Source organism: Oncorhynchus keta, chromosome 17 (assembly GCF_023373465.1).
Source record: "Oncorhynchus keta strain PuntledgeMale-10-30-2019 chromosome 17, Oket_V2, whole genome shotgun sequence".
Lineage (NCBI taxonomy): Eukaryota > Metazoa > Chordata > Actinopteri > Salmoniformes > Salmonidae > Oncorhynchus > Oncorhynchus keta.
Window position 1 is genome coordinate 43,598,509 of NC_068437.1, and position 26,625 is coordinate 43,625,133.

The following is a 26,625-nucleotide window of genomic DNA, read 5'->3' on the forward strand; positions in this document are numbered from 1 at the left end:
GTTATATTTTTTGATGAAACTATACAAAATATATTAATGTTACCAAATAGTTTATTAAAACTGTTTTGCAATGAAGATAGAAGCACTCTGTAGGGTAGCACTATGGTGTAGCTGGAAGACAGCTAGCTTCTGTCCTCCTTTGGGTAAATTGACTTCAATTCAAAACCTAAGAGGCTCATGGTTCTCACCCTTTTCCATAGACTTACACAGTAATTATGACGACTTCCGGAGGACATCCTCCAACCTATCAGAGCTCTTGCAGCATGAACTGACATGCTATCAGATAATGAATCTAGTACTGAAAGCATAAGCTACAGCTAGCTAGCACTGCAGTGCATAAACTGTGGTGAGAAGTTGACACAAAGAAAGAGAAAGGCAATAGTTGAACAGTTTTGAACAAATTAATTTCTTCCAAAATTAAGGAGAAGTAAGAGAGAGAGAGCTAGCTATATTTTATAGTATATATTTTTTTCACTTTCACTTACTTAGCTAGTGGCAAATGCAGGCAGCCTACTCAAACAGAGAGGGATGCTATGTTAGCTAGCTGGCTATGGCTATCCAACACTAGAACTTTTTCAAGTAAAGGTAAGCTTTTGGCTTTATTAATTTTTGCCAATGTAGCCAGCCGGTGTAACTGCTAAACTGATTGCTGCTGACTACACCGTTCTGCATGATTTGTAAGTCGCTCTGGATAAGAGCGTCTGCTAAATGACTTAAATGTAAATGTAAATGTAAATGATTGTAGCAGGTTTACTAACGCCTTAGTTCTAGTAGCTATGCCTATGTTGACTATGACGTGACAACGTTCTAGGCTGTGTGTAACAGTTAGCAGTCATGATATGAAGGTTTGGATCGGAAAGTTTTTTCCGCCTGGTCACAAACCACTGATGTTTTCTGCACTGAAGTCCACAAGCGAAGGGAAAAGGTGAGCGGAAGAGAGCACATAGATTGATGCGAGAAGGAATTATATATTACACGAGCTGCTTGTACGTGTCTGGTATGAAAGTTAACTGTGTTTGCATGTGATCAGGGGTGTATTCATTGTGCTGAACGGAGGCAAACGGAATGAAATTGGGACAAATTTACTTGAATTTGTAGAATAGAAACTCTCATTTGCAACTGTTGGACTAACGATTACACCCTAGATCAGCTAGATGCAGGCAAAAGTGTGCGTCCCTGTCTGTCACCTTGATTACTCAAAATTATCTCAACCTGTGCACCTACATTGTACATTTTCATTCATAGGCTAGATTGTAGCACCCACATGATGGGTACAGGGAACATTTCAGTATCACGTATTATCTAAAACCTATTGATGTTACATTGAGTTGGGTGAATGAAATATGAATGACATCATCCTCCCTCATCTTAATTGGCACAGATCGCCACTGGGGCACAGGGCTGATAGTAACTGTAACACAGGGTAGTGTGGGCACAGGGAGCGGCGCTAGTGAAACAGTGTGGGCACGGGGCTGAGTGAGAGCGAGCACCTCATCATGTTCAGCTGCCATCTGTTAGGGGACTCAGTGTTTGATCTCAATATGCATAATTGATCAAATGTGTAATATTTATTTTATGAGTGATTTATGTTTATGTTTCCTGCTAGGTGCTTTGTAAATCACCTTTCATGATTCGGTTCCAAAACAGTTACTTCAGGGAAGAGAAAACTACAAAAGCCATTTCTACTTTAACTTCAGGGAATCTAGTTTTAGTTTTTATATGTATTCATTGGTACTGCAGTCAAAAGTAGCCATAAACTAAATGACAAAATCACATATGGAGGAGATGAATGTATTTGTCATCTGCTTTCTTTACAAAGAAAACATAAAATGGTATTTACAGATTGTGGATTTACGTATGGTATGCTGTGTGGGTCTACATTGAAGTCTGGTTTTATCTTCAGTGTCTTTTCTGGCCTATAGATGGCAGTGTCTTTCCATTTCGTTCCCCAGTGTCTTTTAAAGCCAGCAGAAAATGTCATTCTAAATTCCAGGGCAGGATTTGTTGGGGACATATTTACAGTGTAGAGACTAGTCTGTGAGGCAGAGCCTCTTGGGTAAATAGGCACGCCTCAATAAAATGACTACAGAGTGAATGTGCTGCTTTATGTTAGCAGTAGGTTTTTCGCTGAATCTGTTTCGTGCGTTTTTCAGCCAAGGTTGGGTCATTTGTATATTCATGAGCCATAAACAAAAATAAAAACGCAAATCTCCTGCACTATTAATGAAAATAGATTAAAAGCTTTCATTCCAGATTCATGGAAAAATACAGAGGCCTGGTTTTGAAAGTCAGAAAGGCAGAGGTATTTAACTAGTTAACTGAACCAGACCAAGAAACCAGAGCCATTTATGAAATATTGACCCCTTGTCTGGGGGGCCCAGGACCCTCACCTCATAGGAGACTCCACTGTCAGTGCCTGCGTCCCAGGGGATGAGGTCTTGGTCCAGCCTCTGGACCCAGCCACACTCCTTGGTGCAGAGGTCCTCTGCAGACAGCCCCACGTTCCAGTCAGGGCTGGGCCCCAGCATGCTCAGAAAGGACATGAGGTGACGCGTCCGGTCCACTGAGAACTCAGCCGAGGGAGCTGCCCGCCTGGAAAGACAAAGATATATACAGACATGTACCGTATGCTCCCCAATGTGCAGATTGATCTTATTGATCAACATAGCTCCATGAGACAGCCAGCTCCATAAGTGGCAAGCTCTACAAGTACAGTATGTGATAAATATGTATACATTAGTATTGATAGATAGAGAGGGTTGACAATATTGGCAATGTTAAAGACTGGTGAAGGCTAATACAATATAAAACTGTGGTGTTAATGTAGATGCAGTGCATACCACACCAATTATGTGCTTTAAGTGTTTCTCGGTACTGGTATTCCCTGTATATAGCCTTTTTATTGTTATGTCATTTTATTGTGTTACTTTTTAAAAGTAATTGACCCCCTCACATTCAATACTTTAACTGGTTGTGCCACCTTTAGCTGCAATGACTGCAACCAAAAGCTTCCTGTAGTTGTTGATCAGTCTCTCACAACGCTGTGGAGGAATTTTGGCCCACTCTTCCAAAAAGTTGACTGAAGTCACTCTTCCAAAAAGTTGACTGAAGTTTGCCAAAGATCACCTGGATGATCATCAAGACTCTTGGAGGAATGTTCTATGGACAGATGAGTCAAAAGTATAACTTTTTGGACAACATGGGTCCCATTATGCCTGGCGAAAACCAAGCTCTGTATTCCACAGTAAGAACCTTATACCAACAGTCAAGCATGGTGGTGGTAGTGTGATGGTTTGGGGATGCTTCAGGACCTGGACAACTCACCTTAATAGATGGAGCCATGAATTCTGCTCCGGATCAGAGAATTCTACAGGAGAATGTCAGGCCATCCGTCTGTGAGCTGAAGCTTTAGTGCAGCTGGGTCATGCAGCAAGACAATGATCCAAAACACACAATCAAGTCTACATGAAAATGGCAAAAAAGTTTTGGAATGGCCCAGTCAAAGTCCAGACCTAATCACAATTGAAATGTGTGGCAGGACTTGAAATGCTTGAAAACCCACAAACGTTGCTGAGTTAAAGCAGTTCTGCATGGAAGAGTGGGCCAAAATAACTCCACAGCGACACGAGAGACTGACTAACAACTACAGGAAGTGTTTGGAGTAATTGCAGCTAAAGGTGGCATAACCAGTTATTGAGTGTAAGGTGGCAATACTTTTTTTCACACAGGGGCTTTGGGTGTTTGCATAACCTTGTTTATGAAATAAGTTATGTCATTTTTGTGTTATTTTCTCACTAAGATTCCCTTTATCTAAAATTAAGTTTTGCTTGAAGATCTCAGTATCAAAATTCAGTATCAAAAATATACAAAAGTAGAGAAAAGGGGGCAATACTTTTTCAAAACACTGTCTATTCATAAAGTTTAGTTCAATAAATATTCAAAATGAACACTTACACTATCTTAAGTCCAAACAAAGAAGTATAACACATTTCTGTCATAACCACTCAACATATTAATAAATAATAACTTGTTTATATTTAGAACTCATTAGAGGGAATAATGTTGTATCATAGACAGCAGAAGGCATTCGAGAAGTGTTAATGAGACAGATGTTATGTTGGAGATGTTGTTAAGGCTGGAGGATGTGTGTGGAGGCTAAAGAAAGATATTATGATTCCTTCCCAAATAGCTCCCTATTCCCTATATAGTGCACTATTTTTCACCAGACCCTGTAGGCCCTGGTCAAAGGTAGTGCACAAATTGGGAACAGGATGCCATTTGGGACTCTATTTATGTGTTAATTGCCACCTCACTAACACTAAGAGGAGAAGAACATCCAGTAACATCTCAATAGTTACTGAAAGAGGTGTGAAGGGATCATAAAAAATTAGAAGGAGAAATTATATAATTAAGTGATTAACAACAAAACTCTTTACATGAGTTGAAAAGAAAGGTGCCCGAAATTTTCGATACGGACAAAAAGCTTTACATCCTTGTTAGTGAGGGTTTGTTCTTTGCCAAGATAATCCATCCAACTGACAGGTTTCGCATATCAAAAATCTGATTACATAGGTGCACCTTGTGCGTGGGACAATAATAGGCCACTCTTAAATGTGCAGTTTTGTCACATAACACAATGCCACAGATGTCTCAAGTTTTGAGGGAGCGTGCTATTGGCATGCTGACTGCAGGAATGTCCACCAGAGCTGTTTTCAGAGAATCTAATATTAATTTCTCTACCATAAGCCGCCTCCAACATCATCATAGAGAATTTGGCAGTACGTCCAAACGGCCTCACAACCGCAGATCACGTGTAACCACATCTCACCTGCGGGATTGTCGGAGACCACCTGGACAGCTGAAGAAACTGTGGGTTTGCACAACCAAAGAATTTCTGCACAATCTGTCAGAAACCGTCTCACGGAAGCTCATCTGCGTGCTTGTTCTTCCATGGCCTGCATACTCACCAGACATGTCACCCATTGAGCAAGTTTGGGATGCTCTGGATCGATGTGTACGACAGTGTGTTCCAGTTCCCGCCATTATCCAGCAACTTCACACAGCCTTTGAAGAGGAGTGGGACAACATTCCACAGGCCACAATCACCTGATCAATTATATGTGAAGGAGATGTGTCACACTTCATGATGCAAATGGTGGTCACACCAGATACTGACTGGTTTTCTGATCCACACCTCTACCTTTTTTAAAGGTATCTGTTACCAACAGATGCATATATGTATTCCCAGTCGTATGAAATCGATAGATTAGGGTCTAGTTTATTTATTTAAATTGACTGATTTCCTGATTTGAACTGTAACTCAGTTACTCAGTAATTGTTGAAATTGTTGCATGCTGCGTTTATATTTTTGTTCAGTGTAGAATTGTCACATTCCACATGCACATCAATATTTTTAAACGATCTCCTTCAATTTGAGACATCTATAATGTTGATGTTTTTCCAACCCCCTTTAACATCAACAATGAATATGTCTCCTCCAACAAAGCAAACATTCCTTGGCTTAATTGACAGGCTTATTTGAAAATAGGTCAATGAAACATCTTGATATATTGGAGCAGGAGGGAGGCTATTAACCTTAATCTCAGAAACACCCCGAGGGAACAAATCTCTCATCAAAACAGGAGCCTTCTGTTCACAAACAAAAAAGCTCATGAAAAATGTACACAATCATTAATGAATTTAAGAAAACTGTCACGCCCTGGTCAAAGTATTTTGTGTTTATCTTTATGTATTGGGTCAGGCCAGGGTGTGGCATGGGTTTTTGTATGTGGGTGTGCATATATTGGGATTGTAGCTAGTGGGGTGATCTAGCAAAGTCTATGGCTGTCTGGAGTGGTTCTCAATCAGAGGCAGGTGTTTATCGTTGTCTCTGATTGGGAACCATATTTAGGCAGCCATATTCTTTGAGTTTGTTGTGGGTGATTGTCCTTAGTGTCCTTGTAACTGTATAGTGTTAATTTGCACCAGTTTAGGCTGTTTCGGTTTTCATTACGTTTATTGTTTTTGTATTGATTCGTGTTTAATAAAAACAAAGTAAACACGAATCAATACAAAAACAATAAACGTAATGAAAAGTAAAAAGAGCAGAAAAGTAAATAAATAAAAACAGTATGGGGATGAGGTAGGTAAGTAATATGCCATTTAGCAGACGCTTTTATCCAAAGCGACTTACAGTCATGTGTGCATACATTCTACGTATGGGTGGTCCCGGGAATCGAACCCACTACCCTGGTGTTACAAGCGCCATGCTCTACCAACTGAGGTCAATTGGGTGGGCTATTTACCGATGGACTATGTACAGCTGCAGCGATTGGTTAGCTGCTCAGATAGCAGATGTTTAAAGTTGGTGAGGGAGATAAAAGTCTGCAACTTCAGCGATTCTTGCAATTCGTTCCAGTCACAGGCAGCAGAGAACTGTAAGGAAAGGCGGCCAAAGGAGGTGTTGGCTTTAGGGATGATCAGTGAGATACACCTTTTGGAGCGCGTGCTACGGGTGGGTGTTGCCATCGTGACCAGTGAACTGAGATAAGGCGGAGCTTTACCTAGCATGGACTTGTAGATGACCTGGAGCCAGTGGGTCTGTCGACGAATATGTAGCGAGGGCCAGCCGACTAGAGCATACAGGTCGCAGTGGTGGGTGGTATAAGGTGCTTTAATAACAAAAAGGATGGCACTGTGATAAACTGCAACCAGTTTGCTGAGTAGAGTATTGGAAGCTATTTTGTAGATGATATCACTGAAGTCGAGGATCAGTATGATAGTCAGTTTTACTAGGGTAAGTTTGGCGGCGTGAGTGAAGGAGGCTTTGTTGCGGAATAGAAAGCCGACTCTAGATTTGATTTTAGATTGGAGATGTTTGATATGAGTCTGGAAGGAGAGTTTACAGTCTAGCCAGACACCTAGGTACTTATAGATGTCCACATATTCTAGGTCGGAACCATCCAGGGTGGTGATGCTAGTCGGGCGTGCGGGTGCAGGCAGCGAACGGTTGAAAAGTATGCATTTGGTTTTACTAGCGTTTAAGAGCAGTTGGAGGCCACGGAAGGAGTGTTGCATGGCATTGAAGCTCGTTTGGAGGTTAGATAGCACAGTGTCCAAGGAAGGGCCAGAAGTATACAGAATGGTGTCGTCTGCGTAGAGGTGGATCAGGGAATCGCCCGCAGCAAGAGCAACATCATTGATATATACAGAGAAAAGAGTCGGCCCGAGAATTGAACCCTGTGGCACCCCCATAGAGACTGCCAGAGGACCGGACAACATGCCCTCCGATTTGACACACTGGACTCTGCAAAGTAGTTGGCGAACCAGGCAAGGCAGTCATTAGAAAAACCGAGGCTACTGAGTCTGCCGATAAGAATATGGTGATTGACAGAGTCGAAAGCCTTGGCCAGGTCGATGAAGACGGCTGCATAGTACTGTCTTTTATCGATGGCGGTTATGATATCGTTTAGTACCTTGAGCGTGGCTGAGGTGCACCCGTGACTGGCTCGGAAACTAGATTGCACAGCGGAGAAGGTACGGTGGGATTCGAGATGGTCAGTGATCTGTTTGTTGACTTGGCTTTCGAAGACCTTAGAAAGGCAGGGCAGGATGGATATAGGTCTGTAACAGTTTGGGTCCAGGGTGTCTCCCCCTTTGAAGAGGGGGATGACTGCGGCAGCTTTCCAATCCTTGGGGATCTCAGACTATATGAAAGAGAGGTTGAACAGGCTGGTAATAGGGGTTGCGACAATGGCGGCGGATAGTCAGAAATAGAGGGTGCAGATTGCCAAGACCAGCTGATTTGTACGGGTCCAGGTTTTGTAGCTCTTTCAGAACATCTGCTATCTGTATTTGGGTAAAGGAGAAGCTGGGGAGGCTTGGGCGAGTAGCTGAGGGGGGTGGATCTGTTGGCCGAGGTTGTAGTAGCCAGGAGGAAGGCATGGCCAGCCGTTGAGAAATGCTTGTTGAAGTTTTCGATTATCACGGATTTATTGGTGGTGACCGTGTTACCTGTTACTCAGTGCTGGGAGGAAGCCTAGTAGAATGAGATATTCTGTTCACATCTAAATTCTCAATGAATGGTTATCCAAATGATCATCTCTACAAGTATATATTTTTTGAAAGACAATTAACATTATAAACCTGTGAAAGGTGAGGGTACTCTTGTACATCACTGTGTACTCACACGTTCAGGGGCTGCCATGCTGGCCACTGCGCCTTGGTTTTGATAACAGTCAGAACTTCATCACCCTGTGGAGAGAGAGATACATTATTTTTGTAAAATAAGAGAAACAATCTGGAAAACATGGAAAGATACTAAACAGTGTTCATTCCTCTCTTTCTTTTGAAATGTAAAAACTTTACAAAGTTGAGAGCTGTGAAAATGGGCATCTTGGGACCAGAAGTGTCTGCTATTTTATAATGGCTGTTTTTCCACAAGAGGATAACTACTGTGAATCACACAATTCACAGTAGTTCAGCTGAGCTGGCCAGTCTGGGGGAGCAGTGTGTTACCATGGCAGCATTGTCACCTCCTGCTGAAAAATTAAAGGGCCAGTAGCAAACAGACCTCTTTGATGTCGAACTTAGTAGGAATTGTTGTCGCGTTATGAGACAGTTTGGTGTCTGACATGAAAAAAAGGAAAAACAGCACAGTAGAGATTTGTTCAGTTCTCACACATTTCAGAGCAGACACACACACACACACTGTACCGTTTCGTAAACAGAAACAGGTTTAGATATGAGACACACTTTTACTTTGAAAAGATCTAACCACTTCTAGCTCACTAGTGGAGTGTGCCCTTCTGGGACAGCAACACTCAGCCTCTTTATGGGACGCGGCCCACAGGCTTGTAAAAAATGCTTTTTTCATGGTTGACTGATGGTTCCACAATCGCCCTGAAAGTCTTCTCTTTTAGGGCTTACTATAGAAAACAAGCCTGTCTCCCATTTCTACTCAGAGCACCTCAGGGCTGACCAGCTTTTGCCCTCTGAATTACTTCTTCAAGCTCTCTAGTTTTGGGCCACACTCAAGAGACCCACAGCCTTCATTTAAAGCTCAAAGTATTTTTCCTCAATAAGTGAGTGTTGCGAGAATAGTCATGGTCTCATACCAGCAAAAATCTGGTGATTTCTGTTCGTCACCGTCCTTCTACACTACAGTCTGGCTGTCTATCATGATGATGTGAACTGTATGTCTCTTGGTGGGGAGGATAATCATCTGTCTGTCTGGCCTGATTTTCTGTTCTCGGGTGTCTCTACTTCACAGAACCACCTTGAAGAGGATTTTTTTGCACATCCTGAGGACTAAGGGAGTCCATATCTACTGACATATGTTAGTCCATATATACTGACATATGTTAGTCCATATCTACTGACATATGTTAGTCCATATCTACTGTCATATGTTAGTCCATATCTACTGACATATGTTAGTCCATATCTACTGACACAAGTTAGTCCATCTACTCACATAAGTTGAACTGCATGTCTGCATGTGAACTAACTCTAAACAGAAGCATTGTTATTCATGAGAATCACAGTAGGATAAATCATGTCATTCTCCATGGAGGTTTGTGTGTTGTGAATAGTTCAATCCAAACACATTTGTGGCAGCGTAGCCTTGTGGTTAGAGTGTTGGACTAGTAACCGGAAGGTTGCGAGTTCAAACCCCCGAGCTGACAAGGTACAAATCTGTCGTTCTGCCTGAACAGGCAGTTAACCCACTGTTCCCAGGCCGTCATTGAAAATAAGAATGTGTTCTTAAATAAAGGTAAAATAAAAAAAATAAAAAAATATTCAGAGGCAGAGCCATACAGCATACAGCCCATATAGACCATGTTGTGATCCAGTCCTCCCTACAGTCTTGTATGTACACTGAACAAAAATATAAACGCAACATGAAACAATTTCAAAGATTTTACTGAGTTACAGTTCATTAAAGGAAATCTGTCAATTGAAATACATTCATTAGGCCCTAATCTATGGATTTCACATGACTGAGAATACAGATATGCATCTGTTGGTCACAAATACCATTAAAAAAAGGTAGGGGCGTGGATCAGAAAACCAGTCAGGTTGTTCACCATTTGCCTCATGCAGCATGACACATCTCTTTCGCATAGAGTTGATCAGGCTGTTGAATGTGGGACATGTTCAGCTTCCAGGAATTGTGAACAGATCCTTGCGACATGGGGTTGTAGATTATCATGTTGAAACATGAGGTGATGGCGGCAGGCAGATGAAGGGCACGACAATGGGCCTCAGGATCTCGTTTACGGTATCTCTGTGCATTCAAATTGCCATCGATAAAATGCAATTGTATTCGTTGTCCGTAGTTTATGGCTGCTCATACCATAACCCCACTGCCACCATGGGGCACTCTGTTCACAACGTTGACATCAGCAAACCACTCACCCACACAACGGCGTGGTTACACGTGGTCTGCGGTTGTGAGGCCGGTTGGATGTACTGCCAAATTCTCTATAACAACCTTGGAGGCGGCTTATGGTAGAGAAAAGGCAACAGCTCTGATGGACATTCCTGCAGTCAACATGCCAATTGTATGCTCCCTGAAAACATGAGACATCTGTGGCAAATCAAAATCAAATTTTATTGGTCACATATTTAGCTGAAATGCTTGTTATTTTTTATTTTTTTTATACGCAAAAAAAAATACTGCAAAGTTGCTTAGGAGCTAGAAGCAGAGCTGCCATATCTGTCGGCGCCATCTTGCCAATGACATTGTGTTGTGTGAAAAGAAATCACATTTTAGAGAAGCCTTTTATTGTCCCCAGCACAAGGTGCACCTGTGTAATGATCATGCTGTTTAATCAGCTTCTTGATATGCCACACCTGTCAGGTGGATGGATTATCTTGGCAAAGGAGAAATGCCCACTAACAGGGATGTAAACAAATGTGTGCTCAAAATTGGCGAGAAATAAGCTTTTTGTGCGTATGGAAAATTTCTGTGATCTTTTATTTCAGCTCATGAAACATGGGACCAACACTTTACATGTTACGTTTCTATTTTTGTTGACTATAATTGAAGTGGTAAATTGGATTTATTGAAGGAGAGGGCGAGAGTGTTATTAAGGGAGGAGGGGGATGAAAAGGCAGTGGGAGGCAGCAGCTGCAGCACCGAAGGGGGATGTTTTACACTTCACACAGCTGCCTGCCATGCTGACCCTGACCGCTTTGCGTACAGAGGGAGAGAGATGGAGGACAGGATGAAAAGAGGAGAAGAGGCTATTGGTTACATCATCGCCCAGGGCAGAAAGTGCCACGGTCAGAGGCTGCAGAGGGAAATGTCCCTGGTCCCACCACCTCTCCATATGCCACGGTTTCAAAGTAGAAACCGAGAGACTCAGAGTTCATCTCTAACTTGTCTCAGCAAACACATTTACTTTTTAATCATTATTGCTGAATGAGAGCTAAAGTGTAGCTAGGTTTCTTTTTAACATTCTTTGTAGCCTCTCTTGACAGAGTTTCTCTGAGCAATAGCACTCTTAACAAATAATGTCTTAGTCTTCACTCTTACCATTGTCCTCCCCAAAATCAAGCACTCTTACCTTTTCCCTTTACAACGTTTTTCTCTTTTATTGATTTGTCAAGTTAATCCTATATGCTGACCCAATGTGATGTCTTGTCCAGTGTCCAGCCTCCCAAGTCCCTAAACGGCCCTCTCTGTCTGTCTCCAGCTACAGAGGAGTCTGGGCCAAAGTGTTGCTCAGTAATTGATTTGATTTCAGTGAGGTGTCAGTCACTCCCACAGGCTGAGAGTAACTGAGTGGCAGGGCCATGAGCCCCCTCTTACCACGCTGCTCGGCCCAATCACATCATTCTCGGAGACAGGCGGGCAGGCAGGCAGCGGCGGGCGGGTGTTGGGTACTTAAGAGTGCCAGCTAGGCACTCTTAGTCCCCAATGTACCCAGCAGCATACTCCTGCCACTGCCGTCGCTGCGACCGTCTGGTGCCCGAGTACAATCAAAAGACATTGGCTTTGCCAAGGGATCCTTTGCACAGCAGCGGGATAAATATTGTCAAATGTTAATCATGTAAAATGAGCTGGGAGCCTCTGGGATAGTCTGTGTAGACCTAATAAAGAATAAACCCTCTGCATTCTCCTGACATTCTAATAAACTGCCCTTTCAATTTTCATTTCAATGCAAATCATTTTTAAAAACTTGCTGTTAATTATTATAACTTTAATCCTTAAATGAGACAGGCAAAAGGTCATTGTTCTTAATTAGACTTCCTGCCGATCCCCTGTGTCCTGCCTATTTCATTATTGCCAGATTACCAGTGTACTGTAACTTCCCCTAATCCTATGTGTGGGTTGATAGAGGTTGCTTGATTTCACACCAATTAAGAGGATACACGTATGTAACATTACAGTATATGAGCTGGTTGAAAAGCTTTACATATCATTGCCTTTCCAAGTTAAGTATCGCCTGTCACGTGGCATATTTGAAGAACAAGGAACTGATTTGTAAATTGATTATAGCTTTGATATCAACAATGACATTTGTCTGTGTTTCTCATCCACAGATCTTGACGCTCACATATACAGTACATTCGGAAAGTATTCAGACCCCTTGACATTTTCCACATTTTGCTACGTTATAGCCTTATTCTAAAATTAATGCATTTTCCCCCCACATCAATCTACACACAATACCCCATAATGACAAAGCAAAAATGTATTAAAAATGTAAAACTCAAATATCACATTTACATAAGTATTCAGACCTTTTTACTCAGTACTTTATTGAAGCACCTTTAGGAGCGATTAAAGACTCGAGGTTCGGAGCTCTACAGACAATTACTTCGACCTCATGGCTTGGTTTTTGCTCTGACATGCACTGTTAAATGTGGGACCCTTATATAGACCGGTGTGTTCCTTTTCAAATCATCTCCAATCAATAGAATTTACCACAGGTGGACTCCAATCAAGTTGTAGAAACATCTCAAGGATGATCAATGGAAACTGGATGCATCTGTTCTCAATTTTGAGTCTCATACAAAGGTCTGAATACTTATGTAAATAAGGTATTTCTGTTTTTATATATAATACATTTGCAAAAATGTTTAAAAAAAACCTGTTTCCACTTTGTCATAATGGGGTATTGTGTGTAGATTGATGAGGAGAAAAAATGTATTTAATACATTTTAGAAAAAGGCTGTAACGTAACAAAATGCAGAAAAAAATCAAGGGGTCTGAATACTTTCCGAATGCACTGTATGAGAAATGTATGTAAATGTATGAGAAATGTATGTAAATGTATGTAATTGTATGCCTTACGACTGTGCTGTACAGATTTATGATTTTAATCTGAGCACCCTGTTGCAGGAGAAATGTAAAACTTGTAGTGTAGTTGTCACTCCGGCTCCTTATCTTCCCCCCTGGCGCTCGAGGGCGCTGGGCTCCCCAGCATTACTCATTCCTGCCAGCATCATTACGCAGACCTGCTTCCCTCGTCCCGCACATCAGCGATCATTTGGACTCACCTGGACTCAATCACCTGTTATTTCCTTCCCTTTATCTGTCTGTCCTCCAGTTCTGTTCCCTGCTTCCACATTAACGTTCGTATGTTGTTTTGTTACCCATGTGCTGACGCTGTTCCTGTCTTGTTCCTTATTAAATGTTTGACTCCCTGTACCTGCTTCTCGACTCCAGTGTCGGTCCTTATAATAGTTGAGATTTTTAAAAGGCTTCTGAAGTTTGGTATTTCCACTTCAAAATTTCAGACTTGATTTTCTCTTATGAAAAATGTATCAACCCCTAAAAAAATGTCCATGAATTATAATCCACATAATAACTGACATTTTTTTGTTGCTGCAGGATTATTTTCCTGCTGTAGCAAACTGGCTCAAATTAAGATCCTACATCTGTAAGTCAAACGAGGGAATATGAAATACATCAATACAGAATGGGAGCACTAAACCAGGGTTTAATGACACACTGAATATGGTACAGCAAGTCTAGAGCCTAGAAGGAAATATCTATATACTGAAGAAAAATATAAACGCAACATGTGTTGGTCCCATGTTTCATGAGCTGAAAAAAACATCCCAGATTATATATATATTTTTTTGATCCCAGAAATGTTCCGTACACAGATAGTGTATTTCTCTCTAATTTTGTGCACTCATTTATTTACATCCCTGTTATTGATTATTTCTCCTTTTGCCAAGATAATCCATCCACCTGACAGGTGTGGCATATCAAAAAGCTGATTAAACAGTATGGTCATTACACAGTATGGTCCCCAGGTCACTCTAAAATGTGCATTGCCACAGATGTCTCAAGTTTTGAGGGAGCATGCAAATGGCACACTGACTGCAGGAATGTCCACCAGAGCTGTTGCAAGAGAATTTAATGTTAATTTCTCTACCATTACCTGCTTCCAATGTCGTTTTAGAGAATTTGGCAGTATGTCCAACCGGCCATGCAACCTCAGACCACGTGTAACCACGCCAGCCCAGGACCTCTACATCTGGCTTCTTCACCTGCAGGATCGTCTGAGACCAGCCAATCGGACAGCTGATTAAACTGAGGAGTATTTATGTCTGTAATAAAGTCCTTTTGTGGGGAAAAACTCATTCTGATTGGCTGGGCCAGGCTCCCCTGTGGGTGGGCCTGGCTCCCAAGTGGTTGGCCCTGTTGCCCTCCCAGGCCCTCCCATGGCTGCGTCCCTGCCCAGTTCATGTGAAATCCATAGATTAGGGCCTAATGAATTTATTTCAATTGACTGATTTCCTTATATGAACTGTAACTCAGTAAAATTGTTGACATTGTTGCATGTTGCATTTCTATTTTTGTTCAGTGTATATATGTAATACACATGAATAAAATCAATACAACAGGCATATGATTCCATGATTCCTCCCTCATCTCAATATTGCAACATCAAAGGATATGGATATTGAGTGTAACACTTACTGTGGTTTCTGCATGTACAGCAGGGCTGGGGTCAAATCGAATTGAATGCAGTCAGTTCAGGGAGTAAACTTAAATAATAATTCAAAACTTGAAAGAACTGAATCTGTTTTCAATTACCTCAGTAAACTGAGTAGAAACTACCATTTTAACATTAACGTTAAATTAAAATCCCTTCCTGAATTGATTGCCTTCAATTCGAATTGACCCCAGCCCTGCAGTTCAGTGTGATGCATTTTCAAATCACTGTGGAATTATAATGACAAAAAAAAAAAAACAACAAAAAAAAAAAAAATGTCTCATAAGAAACTAGCTCCCTGGTACACAGAAAATACCCGAGCTCTGAAGCAAGCTTCCAGAAAATTGGAACGGAAATGGCGCCACACCAAACTGGAAGTCTTCCGACTAGCTTGGAAGGACGGTACCGTGCAGTACCGAAGAGCCCTTACTGCTGCTCGATCGTCCTATTTTTCTAACTTAATTGAGGAAAATAAGAACAATCCGAAATTCCTTTTTGATACTGTGGCAAAGCTAACTAAAAAGCAGCATTCCCCAAGAGAGGATGACTTTCACTTTAGCAGTGATAAATTCATGAACTTCTTTGAGGAAAAGATTATGATTATTAGAAAGCAAATTACGGACTCCTCTTTAAACCTGCGTATTCCTCCAAACCTCAGTTGTCCTGAGTCTGCACAACTCTGCCAGGACCTAGGATCAAGAGAGACGCTCAAGTGTTTTAGTACTATATCTCTTGACACAATGATGAAAATAATCATGGCCTCTAAACCTTCAAGCTGTATACTGGACCCTATTCCAACTAAACTACTGAAAGAGCTGCTTCCTGTGCTTGGCCCTCCTATGTTGAACATAATAAACGGCTCTCTATCCACTGGATGTGTACCAAACTCACTAAAAGTGGCAGTAATAAAGCCTCTCTTGAAAAAGCCAAACCTTGACCCAGAAAATATAAAAAACTATCGGCCTATATCGAATCTTCCATTCCTCTCAAAGATTTTAGAGAAGGCTGTTGCGCAGCAACTCACTGCCTTCCTGAAGACAAACAATGTATACGAAATGCTTCAGTCTGGTTTTAGACCCCATCATAGCACTGAGACGGCACTTGTGAAGGTGGTAAATTACATTTTAATGGCATCGGACCGAGGCTCTGCATCTGTCCTCGTGCTCCTAGACCTTAGTGCTGCTTTTGATACCATCGATCACCACATTCTTTTGGAGAGATTGGAAACCCAAATTGGTCTACACGGACAAGTTCTGGCCTGGTTTAGATCTTATCTGTCGGAAAGATATCAGTTTGTCTCTGTGAATGGTTTGTCCTCTGACAAATCAACTGTACATTTCGGTGTTCCTCAAGGTTCTGTTTTAGGACCACTATTGTTTTCACTATATATTTTACCTCTTGGGGATGTTATTCGAAAACATAATGTAAACTTTCACTGCTATGCGGATGACACACAGCTGTACATTTCAATGAAACATGGTGAAGCCCCAAAATTGCCCTCGCTAGAAGCATGTGTTTCAGACATAAGGAAGTGGATGGCTGCAAACTTTCTACTATTAAACTCGGACAAAACAGAGATGCTTGTTCTAGGTCCCAAGAAACAAAGAGATCTTCTGTTGAATCTGACAATTAATCTTAATGGTTGTACAGTCGTCTCAAATAAAACTGTGAAGGACCTCGGCGTTACTCTGGACCCTGATCTCTCTTTTTGAAGAACATATCAAGACCATTTCGAGGACGGCTTTTTTCCATCTACGTAACATTGCAAAAATCAGAAACTTTCTGTCCAAAAATGATGCAGAAAAATTAATCCATGCTTTTGTCACTTCTAGGTTAGACTACTGCAATGCTCTATTTTCCGGCTACCCGGATAAAGCACTAAATAAACTTCAGTTAGTGCTAAATACGGCTGCTAGAATCCTGACTAGAACCAAAAAATTTGATCATATTACTCCAGTGCTAGCCTCTCTACACTGGCTTCCTGTCAAAGCAAGGGCTGATTTCAAGGTTTTACTGCTAACCTACAAAGCATTACATGGGCTTGCTCCTACCTACCTCTCTGATTTGGTCCTGCCGTACATACCTACACGTACGCTACGGTCACAAGACGCAGGCCTCCTAATTGTCCCTAGAATTTCTAAGCAAACAGCTGGAGGCAGGGCTTTCCTCTATAGAGCTCCATTTTTATGGAACGGTCTGCCTACCCATGTCAGAGACGCAAACTCGGTCTCAACCTTTAAGTCTTTACTGAAGACTCATCTCTTCAGTGGGTCATATGATTGAGTGTAGTCTGGCCCAGGAGTGGGAAGGTGAACGGAAAGGCTCTGGAGCAACGAACCGCCCTTGCTGTCTCTGCCTGGCCGGTTCCCCTCTTTCCACTGGGATTCTCTGCCTCTAACCCTGTTACGGGGGCTGAGTCACTGGCTTGCTGGGGCTCTCTCGTGCCGTCCCTGGGGGGTGCGTCACCTGGGTGGGTTGATTCACTGTTGTGGTCGGCCTGTCTGGGTTGCCCCCCCTTGGTGGTACCGTGGCGGAGATCTTTGTGGGCTATACTCGGCCTTGTCTCAGGATGGTAAGTTGGTGGTTGAAGATATCCCTCTAGTGGTGTGGGGGATGTGCTTTGGCAAAGTGGGTGGGGTTATATCCTTCCTGTTTGGCCCTGTCCGGGGGTGTCCTCGGATGGGGCCACAGTGTCTCCTGACCCCTCCTGTCTCAGCCTCCAGTATTTATGCTGCAGTAGTTTATGTGTCGGGGGCTAGGGTCAGTTTGTTATATCTGGAGTACTTCTCCTGTCCTATTCGGTGTCCTGTGTGAATCTAAGTGTGCGTTCTCTAATTCTCTCCTTCTCTCTTTCTTTCTCTCTCTCGGAGGACCTGAGCCCTAGGACCATGTCCCAGGACTACCTGACATGAGGACTCCTTGCTGTCCCCAGTCCACCTGGCCATGCTCCTGCTCCAGTTTCAACTGACCTGAGCCCTAGGACCGTGCCCCAGGACTACCTGACATGAAGGCTCCTTGCTGTCCCCAGTCCACCTGACTGTGCTGCTGCTCCAGTTTCAACTGTTCTGCCTTATTATTATTCGACCATGCTGGTCATTTATGAACATTTGAACATCTTGGTCATGTTCTGTTATAATCTCTACCCGGCACAGCCAGAAGAGGACTGGCCACCCCACATAGCCCGGTTCCTCTCTAGGTTTCTTCCTAGGTTTTGGCCTTTCTAGGGAGTTTTTCCTAGCCACCGTGCTTTTACACCTGCATTGTTTGCTGTTTGGGGTTTTAGGCTGGGTTTCTGTACAGCACTTTGAGATATCAGCTGATGTACGAAGGGCTATATAAATAAATTTGATTTGATCTTATATGATGCACAAGACTCTCATCTCTGGGATGCAAGACAACAAGGTGTTTGCATGTGTGTGGGGTGTCTTTACATTTATTTTTGTACTTCCAAAATAGGAAAATGGGACTATTACTATTATTATTGGTTTAGGTTTTTGTTTTCATTTGAGACTGAGTGCAAGGTTAGATCTTATGCATAAACAGCATTTTGAATATAATCTGTCCTATGTCTGACCTAGACCACGACTAACTTTTCTCCCTTTAATTCATGTTTGATAATCAGCACATCCTATGTGGAAAAGATGCCATGATCAAACTGTCTGTTGTCATTGAGTGACATCAGCGATTTGCTTCATCAATTGAGACGGTCTCTAATCATTTCGGAGGCTAGCATTTATACACATACAGCTCTGTGCTGTGGCTTGCACATTAATCAATGCCTAGCAACATGAGACAGGAGATGACCAACAAGGCTTGTGTTGAAAAATACAGGGTGATTAAATATGGCCTTTCAATAACATAACTGCGACAACAGCAAAAGCATCAAGCGTAAGTTCTCTGGCTTATCAGAAAAGGGTCATTTGTCATGCTTGGGTGCTGGAGGATGTTTTCATGGTGGGCCAAGTGATAAATCATCCATATGTCAGAATTTACATATGTATTACTTGACAAGAGATTACATGAGTCAAACATACTGTAAATCACAGACAATTTAATAATCTTAGTGTATTGGCTCGGGTTTAAAAGCAGGGGAATAAATGAGTAAGAATAGATCTACAGGTAAAAGTATGTCTATGACCATTACCAGCAGACCCTCTGGACATCATGGTATAAAGTTGTCTGAGACCTAGGGTTAAGAGCATTGGGCCAGTAACCAAAAGGTTGCTGGTTCAAATCCCCAAGCTGGCAAGTTGAAAAATGTTCTGCCCTTGAGCAAGGCAGTCCCCAACAACAACTCCTGATGACATGGACGTCAATTAAGGCACCCCCCACACACATCTCTGATTCAGAGGTGTTGGGTTCAATTCGGAAGACGCATTTCGGTTGAATGCATTCAGTTGTTCAACTGACTAGGTGTCCCCTTTCCCCATAGTATACAGTGTATTCAGACCCTTTGACTTTTTCCACATTTTGTTACATTACAGCCTTAATCTAAAACTAATTCAATCGTTTTTTCCCCCAATCATCAATCTACACACATTGCCCCATAATGACAAAGCAAAAACACCTGTATTTGGGGAGTTTCTCCCATTCTTGTCTGCAGATCCTCACAAGCTCGGATGGGGAGCGTCGCTACACAGCTATTTTCAGTTCTCTTCAGAGATGTTCGATCTGATTCAAGTCCAGGCTCTGGCTGGGCCAAGGACATTCAGAGACTTTTCCCGAAGCCACTCCTGCATTGTCTTCGCTGTGTGCTTAGGGTCATTGTCCTGTTGGAAGGTGACCCTTCGCCCAATTCTGAGGTCCTGAGCAGTCTGGAGCAGGTTTTCATCAAGGACCTCTCTTTACTTTGCCACCCTTTATCTTTCCACCCTTTATCTTTTGCACGACTAGTCTCCCAGTTCCTCCGGATGTGACGCTTGGCATTCAGGCCAAAAAGTTAAATCTTTGTTTCATAATCTTCTTTCTCATGGTCTGACAGTCATTTAGGTGCCTTTTGGCGGCTAGCTCTAGGAAGAGTCTTCGTCGTTCCAAACTTCTTCTATTTAAGAAAAATTGAGGCCATTGTGTTCTTGGGGACCTTCAATGCTGCAGAAATGTTTTGATACCCTTCCCCAGATCTGTGTCTCAACAACACAATCCTGTCTCGGAGCTCTACAGACAATTCCTTTGACCTCGTGGCTTTGTTTTTGCTCTGACATGCACTGTCAACTGTGGGACCTTATATAGACAGGTGTGTTTACCTTTGCAAATCATGTCCAATCAATTGAATTAATCACAGGTGGACTCCAATCAAGTTGTAGAAACATCTCAAGGATGATCAATGGAATGTTGAGTCTCATAGGAAAGGGTCTGAATCCTTATGTAAATAATGTATTTCGTTTTTTTATTTTTAATAACATTGCTAAATTTAAATTTTTGCTTTGTCATTATGGGGTATTGTATGGAGATGTTTTTGTTTAATCCATTTTAGAATAAGGCTGTAATGTAAGAAAATGTGGAGAAAGGGAAGGGGTCTGAATACTTTCCGAATGCATTGTATAATGTATACCAGTGAAGCCTGAGGCTACCCAAAGTGATGTTCAAACACGATGAGATTTGCAGTAGGGAGCAAGAAAATATCCTCCCTCAGGCTAGAAAGTCATTGCAGGTTTTGGAAATCACTGATATTCTTACTTTTAATTATACCACGCTATGTCACAGACAACTTTTTTCTTATATTTTTAACCACAGATCATTAAAAGAAAATATTTTCACATTAACCCTTTTTCAGGACCCTGTCTTCAAAGATAATTCGTAAAAATCCAAATAACTTCACAGATCTTCATTATAAAGAGTTTAAACACTGTTTCCCATGCTTGTTCAATGAACCATAAACAATTAACGAACATGCACCTGGGGAACGGTCGTTAAGACACTAACAGCTTACAGATGTTAGGCAATTAAGGTCACAGTTATGAATCCTTAGGACACTAAAGAGGCCTTTCTATTGACTCTGAAAAACACCAAAAGAAAGATGTCCAGGGTCCCTGCTCATCTGCGTGAACTTGCCTTAGACATGCTGCAAGGAGGCATGAGGACTGCAGATGTGGCCAGGGCAATAAATTACAATGTCTGTACTGTGAGACGCCGCTACAGGGAGACAGGACAGACAGCTGATTGTCTTCTCAGTGGCAGCCCACGTGTAACAACACCTGCACAGCATTGATACATCCGAACATCACACCTGCGGGACAGGTACAGGATGGCAACAACAACAGCCCAAGTTACACCAGGAACGCACAATCCCTCCATCAGTGCTCAGACTGTCCGCAATAGGCTGAGAGAGGCTTGACTGAGGGCTTGCAGGCCTGTTGTAAGGCAGGTCCTCAGCAGACATCACTGGCAACAATGTCGCCTATGGGCACAAACCCACGGTCGCTGGACCAGACAGGACTGGCAAAAAGTGCTCTTCACTGACAAGTCGCGGTTTGGTCTCACCAGGGGTGATGGTCAGATTCACGTTTATCGTCGAAGGGATGAGCGTTACACCGAGGCCTGTAGTCTGGAGCGGGATCAATTTGGAGGTGGAGGGTCCGTCATGGTCTGGGACGGTGTGTCACAGGGAAGACATCCTCCTCCCTCATGTGGTACCCTTCCTGCAGGCTAATCCTGACATGACCTTCCAGCATGATGCTACCAGCCATACTGCTCGTTCTGTGCGTGATTTCCTGCAAGGCAGGAATGTCAGTGTTCTGCCATGGCCAGCGAAGAGCCCTGATCTCAATCCCATTGAGCACGTCTGGGACCTGTTGGATCGGAGGTTGAGGGCTCGGGCCATTCCCCACAGAAATGTCTGGGAACTTGCAGGTGCCTTGGTGGAATTGCGGGGTCCATGAGGAGGCACTGCAGTACTTAATGCAGCTGGTGGCCACACCAGATACTGACTGTTACTTTTGATTTTGAACCCCCCCTTTGTTTAGGGACACATTATTCCATTTCTGTTAGTCACTTGTCTGTGGAACTTGTTCAGTTTATGTCTCAGTTGTTGAATCTTGTTATGTTCATACAAATATTTACACATGTTAAGTTTGCTGAAAATAAACGCAGTTGACAGTGCTGAGTTTGTGTAGACACTGGTTTATTTCTGTGACATTCTAAATTAGTTGGACGAATCTCTAATTAGCCGAGCACAAAGCGGCTATACAGATGGTAATACCTCTGCAAACAAACTGTTCAGTTTAGTTTAGAGGAGGAGACTACGATCAGCTGCCTGCCGGCCTGGCTGCCTGCCAACAAGATCCCACAACATAGGTGGAAAAAAAGGCTACCTAAGTATGATTCCCACCTATGTTGTGGGATCTTGTTTTTGTACAGCTCTTGGTAGCCTACGGAATGGTATGTTCATTTTGGATTAACTTTGTTATTTTGTTGCTGGGTCTCATTTAAATAAATATGATATGACCACAAATTACGCTGCGCCTTGGTCTCCTTCAAACAACGTACGTTACAGAAGATCCCACCACAAAAAGACCAAGCAGCGCTTTCTGGAGGAGTGGACATGGGAGGAGGTACTGGAAGGCAAAGGTCCCTGGGCGCAGGCTGGAGAGTATCACCGTCCAAGGGAGGAGATAGAAGCAGCTAGAGCAGAACGGTGAGGATACGAGGAGTTAGAGGAACGGCAACTATACAAGAGGTCAAGGCTGGAAGACCGGGGGGTTCCGGCTCCACGTTCGAAGCCTCCAGTGATGATCTATGGCACGAAGCCTCCAGTGATGATCCATGGCACGAAGCCTCCAGTGATGATCCAAGGCACGGAGCCTCCAGTGATGATCCATGGCCCGGAGCCTGCAGTGAGAATCCATGGCACGAAGCCTCCAGTGTTGATCCACAGTCCGGAGCCTCCAGCGACGTTCTCCAGTCCAGAGCCTCCAGCGACGTTCTCCGGTCCGGGGCCAGCAACGAGGGTCCCTAGTCCGTGGCCTGCAGCGAGGGTCCCCAGTCCGGGGCCTGCGGCGAGGGTCCCCAGTCCGGGGCCTGCAACGGTGGTCCCCAGTCCGAGGCCTGCGGCGATGGTCCCCAGTCCGGGGCCTACAGAGAGGGTCCCCAGTCCAGGGCCTAGAGAGAGGGTCCCCAGTCCGGGGGGCCTACAGAGAGGGTCCCCAGTCCGGGGGGCCTACAGAGAGGGTCCCCAGTCCGGGGCCTGCAGAGAGGGTCCCCAGTCCGGGGCCTGCAACGGTGGTCCCCAGTCCGAGGCCTGCGGCTATGGTCCCCAGTCCGGGGCCTACAGAGAGGGTCCCCAGTCCGGGGCCTGCAGAGAGGGTCCCCAGTCCGGGGCCTACAGAGAGGGTCCCTAGTCCGGGGCCTGCAGAGAGGGTCCCCAGTCCGGGGCCTGCGGCGAGGGTCCCCAATCCGGGGCCTGCAATGGTGGTCCCCAGCCCAACGCCTGTGGCGATGGTCCCGAGTCCGGGGCCTACAGAGAGGGTCCCCAGTCCGGGGCCTACAGAGAGGGTCCCCAGTCCGGGGCCTACAGAGAGGGTCCCCAGTCCTGGGCCTGCAGAGAGGGTCCCCAGTCTGGGGTCGGCGACGAAAGTGGGGGGAGCCAGAGGTGGAGCGGAGCCGCCCCAAGGGTAAATGCCCACCAGGACCCTCCCCTATACGTTCAGGTTTGTGGCCGGGGGTCCGCACCTTTGGGGGGGGGGACGGGGGATACTGTCATGCCCTGACCTTAGAGAGACATTTTATTTCTCTGTTTGGTGAGGTCAGGGTGTGATGTGGGGTGGGCATTCTGTTTTGTATTTCTTTGTGTTTGGCCGAGTGTGGTTCCCAATCAGAGAAAAAAGTGAAACCGTCCTTGGTTTCACTTTGTTATTTTGTTGCTGGTTCTCATTTAAATAAATATAATATGCCACAAATTACGCTGCGCCTTGGTCTCCTTCAAACAACATCTATCGTCATCTCTGATTGGGAATCATACTTAGGTAGGCTTTTTCCCACCTAGGTTGTGGGATCTTGTTTTTGTACAGCTCTTGTAGCCTACGGAACGGTACGGTTTTGGTTTCACTTTGTTATTTTGTTGCTGGTTCTCATTTAAATAAATATGATATGACCACAAATTACGCTGCGCCTTGGTCTCCTTCAAACAACGTACGTTACAAATATAAAAAGAACATTGCAGATACGGTATCATAGTGCTGTGATGTTAGAAATGACTGAAAACACATTTCTGCATAATGATGAGAAGAAAGTTAGCAGAAGACAGATACTTTTAAGATGAAGTTTGGTTCCTTAAAACTTTGACATATGTTTTCAACATACTTCAAACAATTTAACATGACCATGAATAGAAATACACATACTGTGTCCCTATATTTGTCTTTAAAGTTGTGAAAGTTTCAAAGTCAGTTTTCAAAGCATTTTTTGACCCAGCAATGGACATTTCAAACATGCATTCAGGTGCAATTTGACAATTCAAATACCCAGCTAGCATGTTCCATCCATATTCTAATGGTTATACACCAGAACAGCCTCCCTCCCATTCCCCTGGAGGTTGGGGGGAGTTGAGGGGAACTGAGAGTCTGGTTATTAGCTTTGACCTTCAGTTGAGTTGACTTTACTCAGCCAGGCCAGGCAGGCCGGCAGGGAATCATCTGACTGGGAGGGATGTTGACCCCAGTTATCGTCCGGGGTGAGGTGCTACACACAGTGACTTGTCATGCATGCAGGTATAAGCCAAGCTTGGATCTGACTTTTCTTTTAAATGTAGGAAGAGACGCAGTAAAGATTCTATCTGGTTTTTATCATAGGCTTGTCTGATTGACACTTTCTTTCACAGCATTTTGTAGCACTTTAAAAAAATGTTTTAAGAAATATGCTTTTATCCATAGAAACATGTAAAATACATGTAGCCTAACTGTAGAGACATGCTTTACATTTGTTTACCCCTGTGTAAAACTGCTGGTGAAGGCATTACCATACCATCCACGCACTGTACATTCAGGTCTCAGGTGCTGTAGCTACCGCCATCGGAGATGGCTAAATGTCAAATGTAAATGTGTGATTCAGCCTGTTAGGGCAGTAATAATCACCTAAGCCACTCAATGGTAATGAGCTCGTCTTCTCTAGATTGGAACCCTGAACTACATTAATGAATGTGACAGTAGAGATCCTGAACCTGAGCAGAACCTTCCTGAAGGCTACAGTAACACACACGTTGTTCATTGATTGCTAACATGCTACACAGCACTAAGATCAAAGTCCTTTGGTCGTTTGTTGTTGTGCCGTTCATTAGTATCTGTTCGACATCAAGCATGAGGGTTTAGCTACCTGCTCTTTCATCTTCATAGAAAGTTCCTCAACCTGAACTGAATCAAATCCCTCTCCATCAAAACCTTAGGCCCTTCTTTCGATTACACAAGAGAATAATTAGGACAGAACACAATCTATATCCACATTTTTTTTAAATCGTTTTGTTTTGTTGAAATGCCCAACCATCCATCCCCCCTAAGGGGTTCAGATGTTCACACACTGATTCATAAGCTAGTTCTAGTTACAGATGAAACTGATTGTGTTCTGTCTGGCTATTCATTCTAAGGAATGGTCACAGTCAATAGAACAAACTCAAGGTGTTGTGTGCATCTTATCATTCAGCTGGCAGTCAGGGAAGAGGTTATTATAATACATTCTTAACATACCAAAGCATTTTGATGAATTACCTTCTGGGCTGTGTGATACAAATTCAGAATGTTTATCTCATTGCAAAGACAATCCTTCGGCTTATAATGACCGCCCAGTTTAGATATCTAATCAAATCGCTGATCTGCTTCTCCACCATAGTTGTTCCTCATTGTCAGGCAAGATATTCCTTTTAATCATTGGGGCTTTTATGGCTAGTTGATAGGAGGACAGAGCTGCAGCTACGACCAAAAAGAGTTGATATTGCAAGCTTCCTCAAGAATATATTGTAACAAAAGATGTGTGGAGTCCAATAATACCCTGATAAGAAAAGAGATAGAACGTCTTGTCTCCGTTACCATAATAAAGAGAGCTTCCTCCTGCTCCGATCTTTACAAATGATTTTCTGACAGAGGATTTCAGCTTCACCTTCAGTGAGGCCAACAGACAGACACCCTGTGCAGCAGCAACACTCTTTCATCAAAAAGTTAATTCCAAATTCAGGGAGCTTCAAGACTTTTGAATGGGATAAATGTATTAGTTGTCTTCAATTCTAATAACTTCTAAATATGGATAATCAATAACATGACCTTCTCTTCCGACATCAAAATCAGGTGTTTACAAAAACAGAGAAATCAGGTTGTATTCAGCAGTTGAACAGTGCTTTATCAAAGAGAGAAGCTACACCTAGAAATAATACACACTTGATTGGTGGCAAATCCTGTTGATATTAGCAAATAATATCTGTAAGTTATCTATAGGCCATCTTTTTAATTTATTTTTAATTTAAATATTTATATACAGTACCTTGCGAAAGTATTCGGCCCCCTTGAACTTTGCGACCTTTTGCCACATTTCAGGCTTCAAACATAAAGATATAAAACTGTATTTTTCTGTGAAGAATCAACAACAAGTGGGACACAATCATGAAGTGGAACGACATTAATTGGATATTTCAAACTTTTTTAAGAAATCAAAAACTGAAAAAATTGGGTGTGCAAAATTATTC

General features: G+C 43.1%; 1 protein-coding gene across 1 annotated transcript in view; it reads right to left on the reverse strand.

Annotated features, from left to right (window-relative positions):
• Positions 1-26,625, reverse strand: part of LOC118395888 (spondin-1-like) — a 105,013-nt gene that overhangs the window by 24,231 nt on the left and 54,157 nt on the right. The window contains exons 7-8 of the mRNA XM_035789925.2: positions 8,189-8,253; positions 2,391-2,592 (exon numbers count right to left, since the gene is read on the reverse strand). Of these exons, the coding sequence (XP_035645818.1) occupies positions 2,391-2,592; positions 8,189-8,253 (267 nt within the window). The remainder of the gene's footprint in view (positions 1-2,390; positions 2,593-8,188; positions 8,254-26,625) is intronic.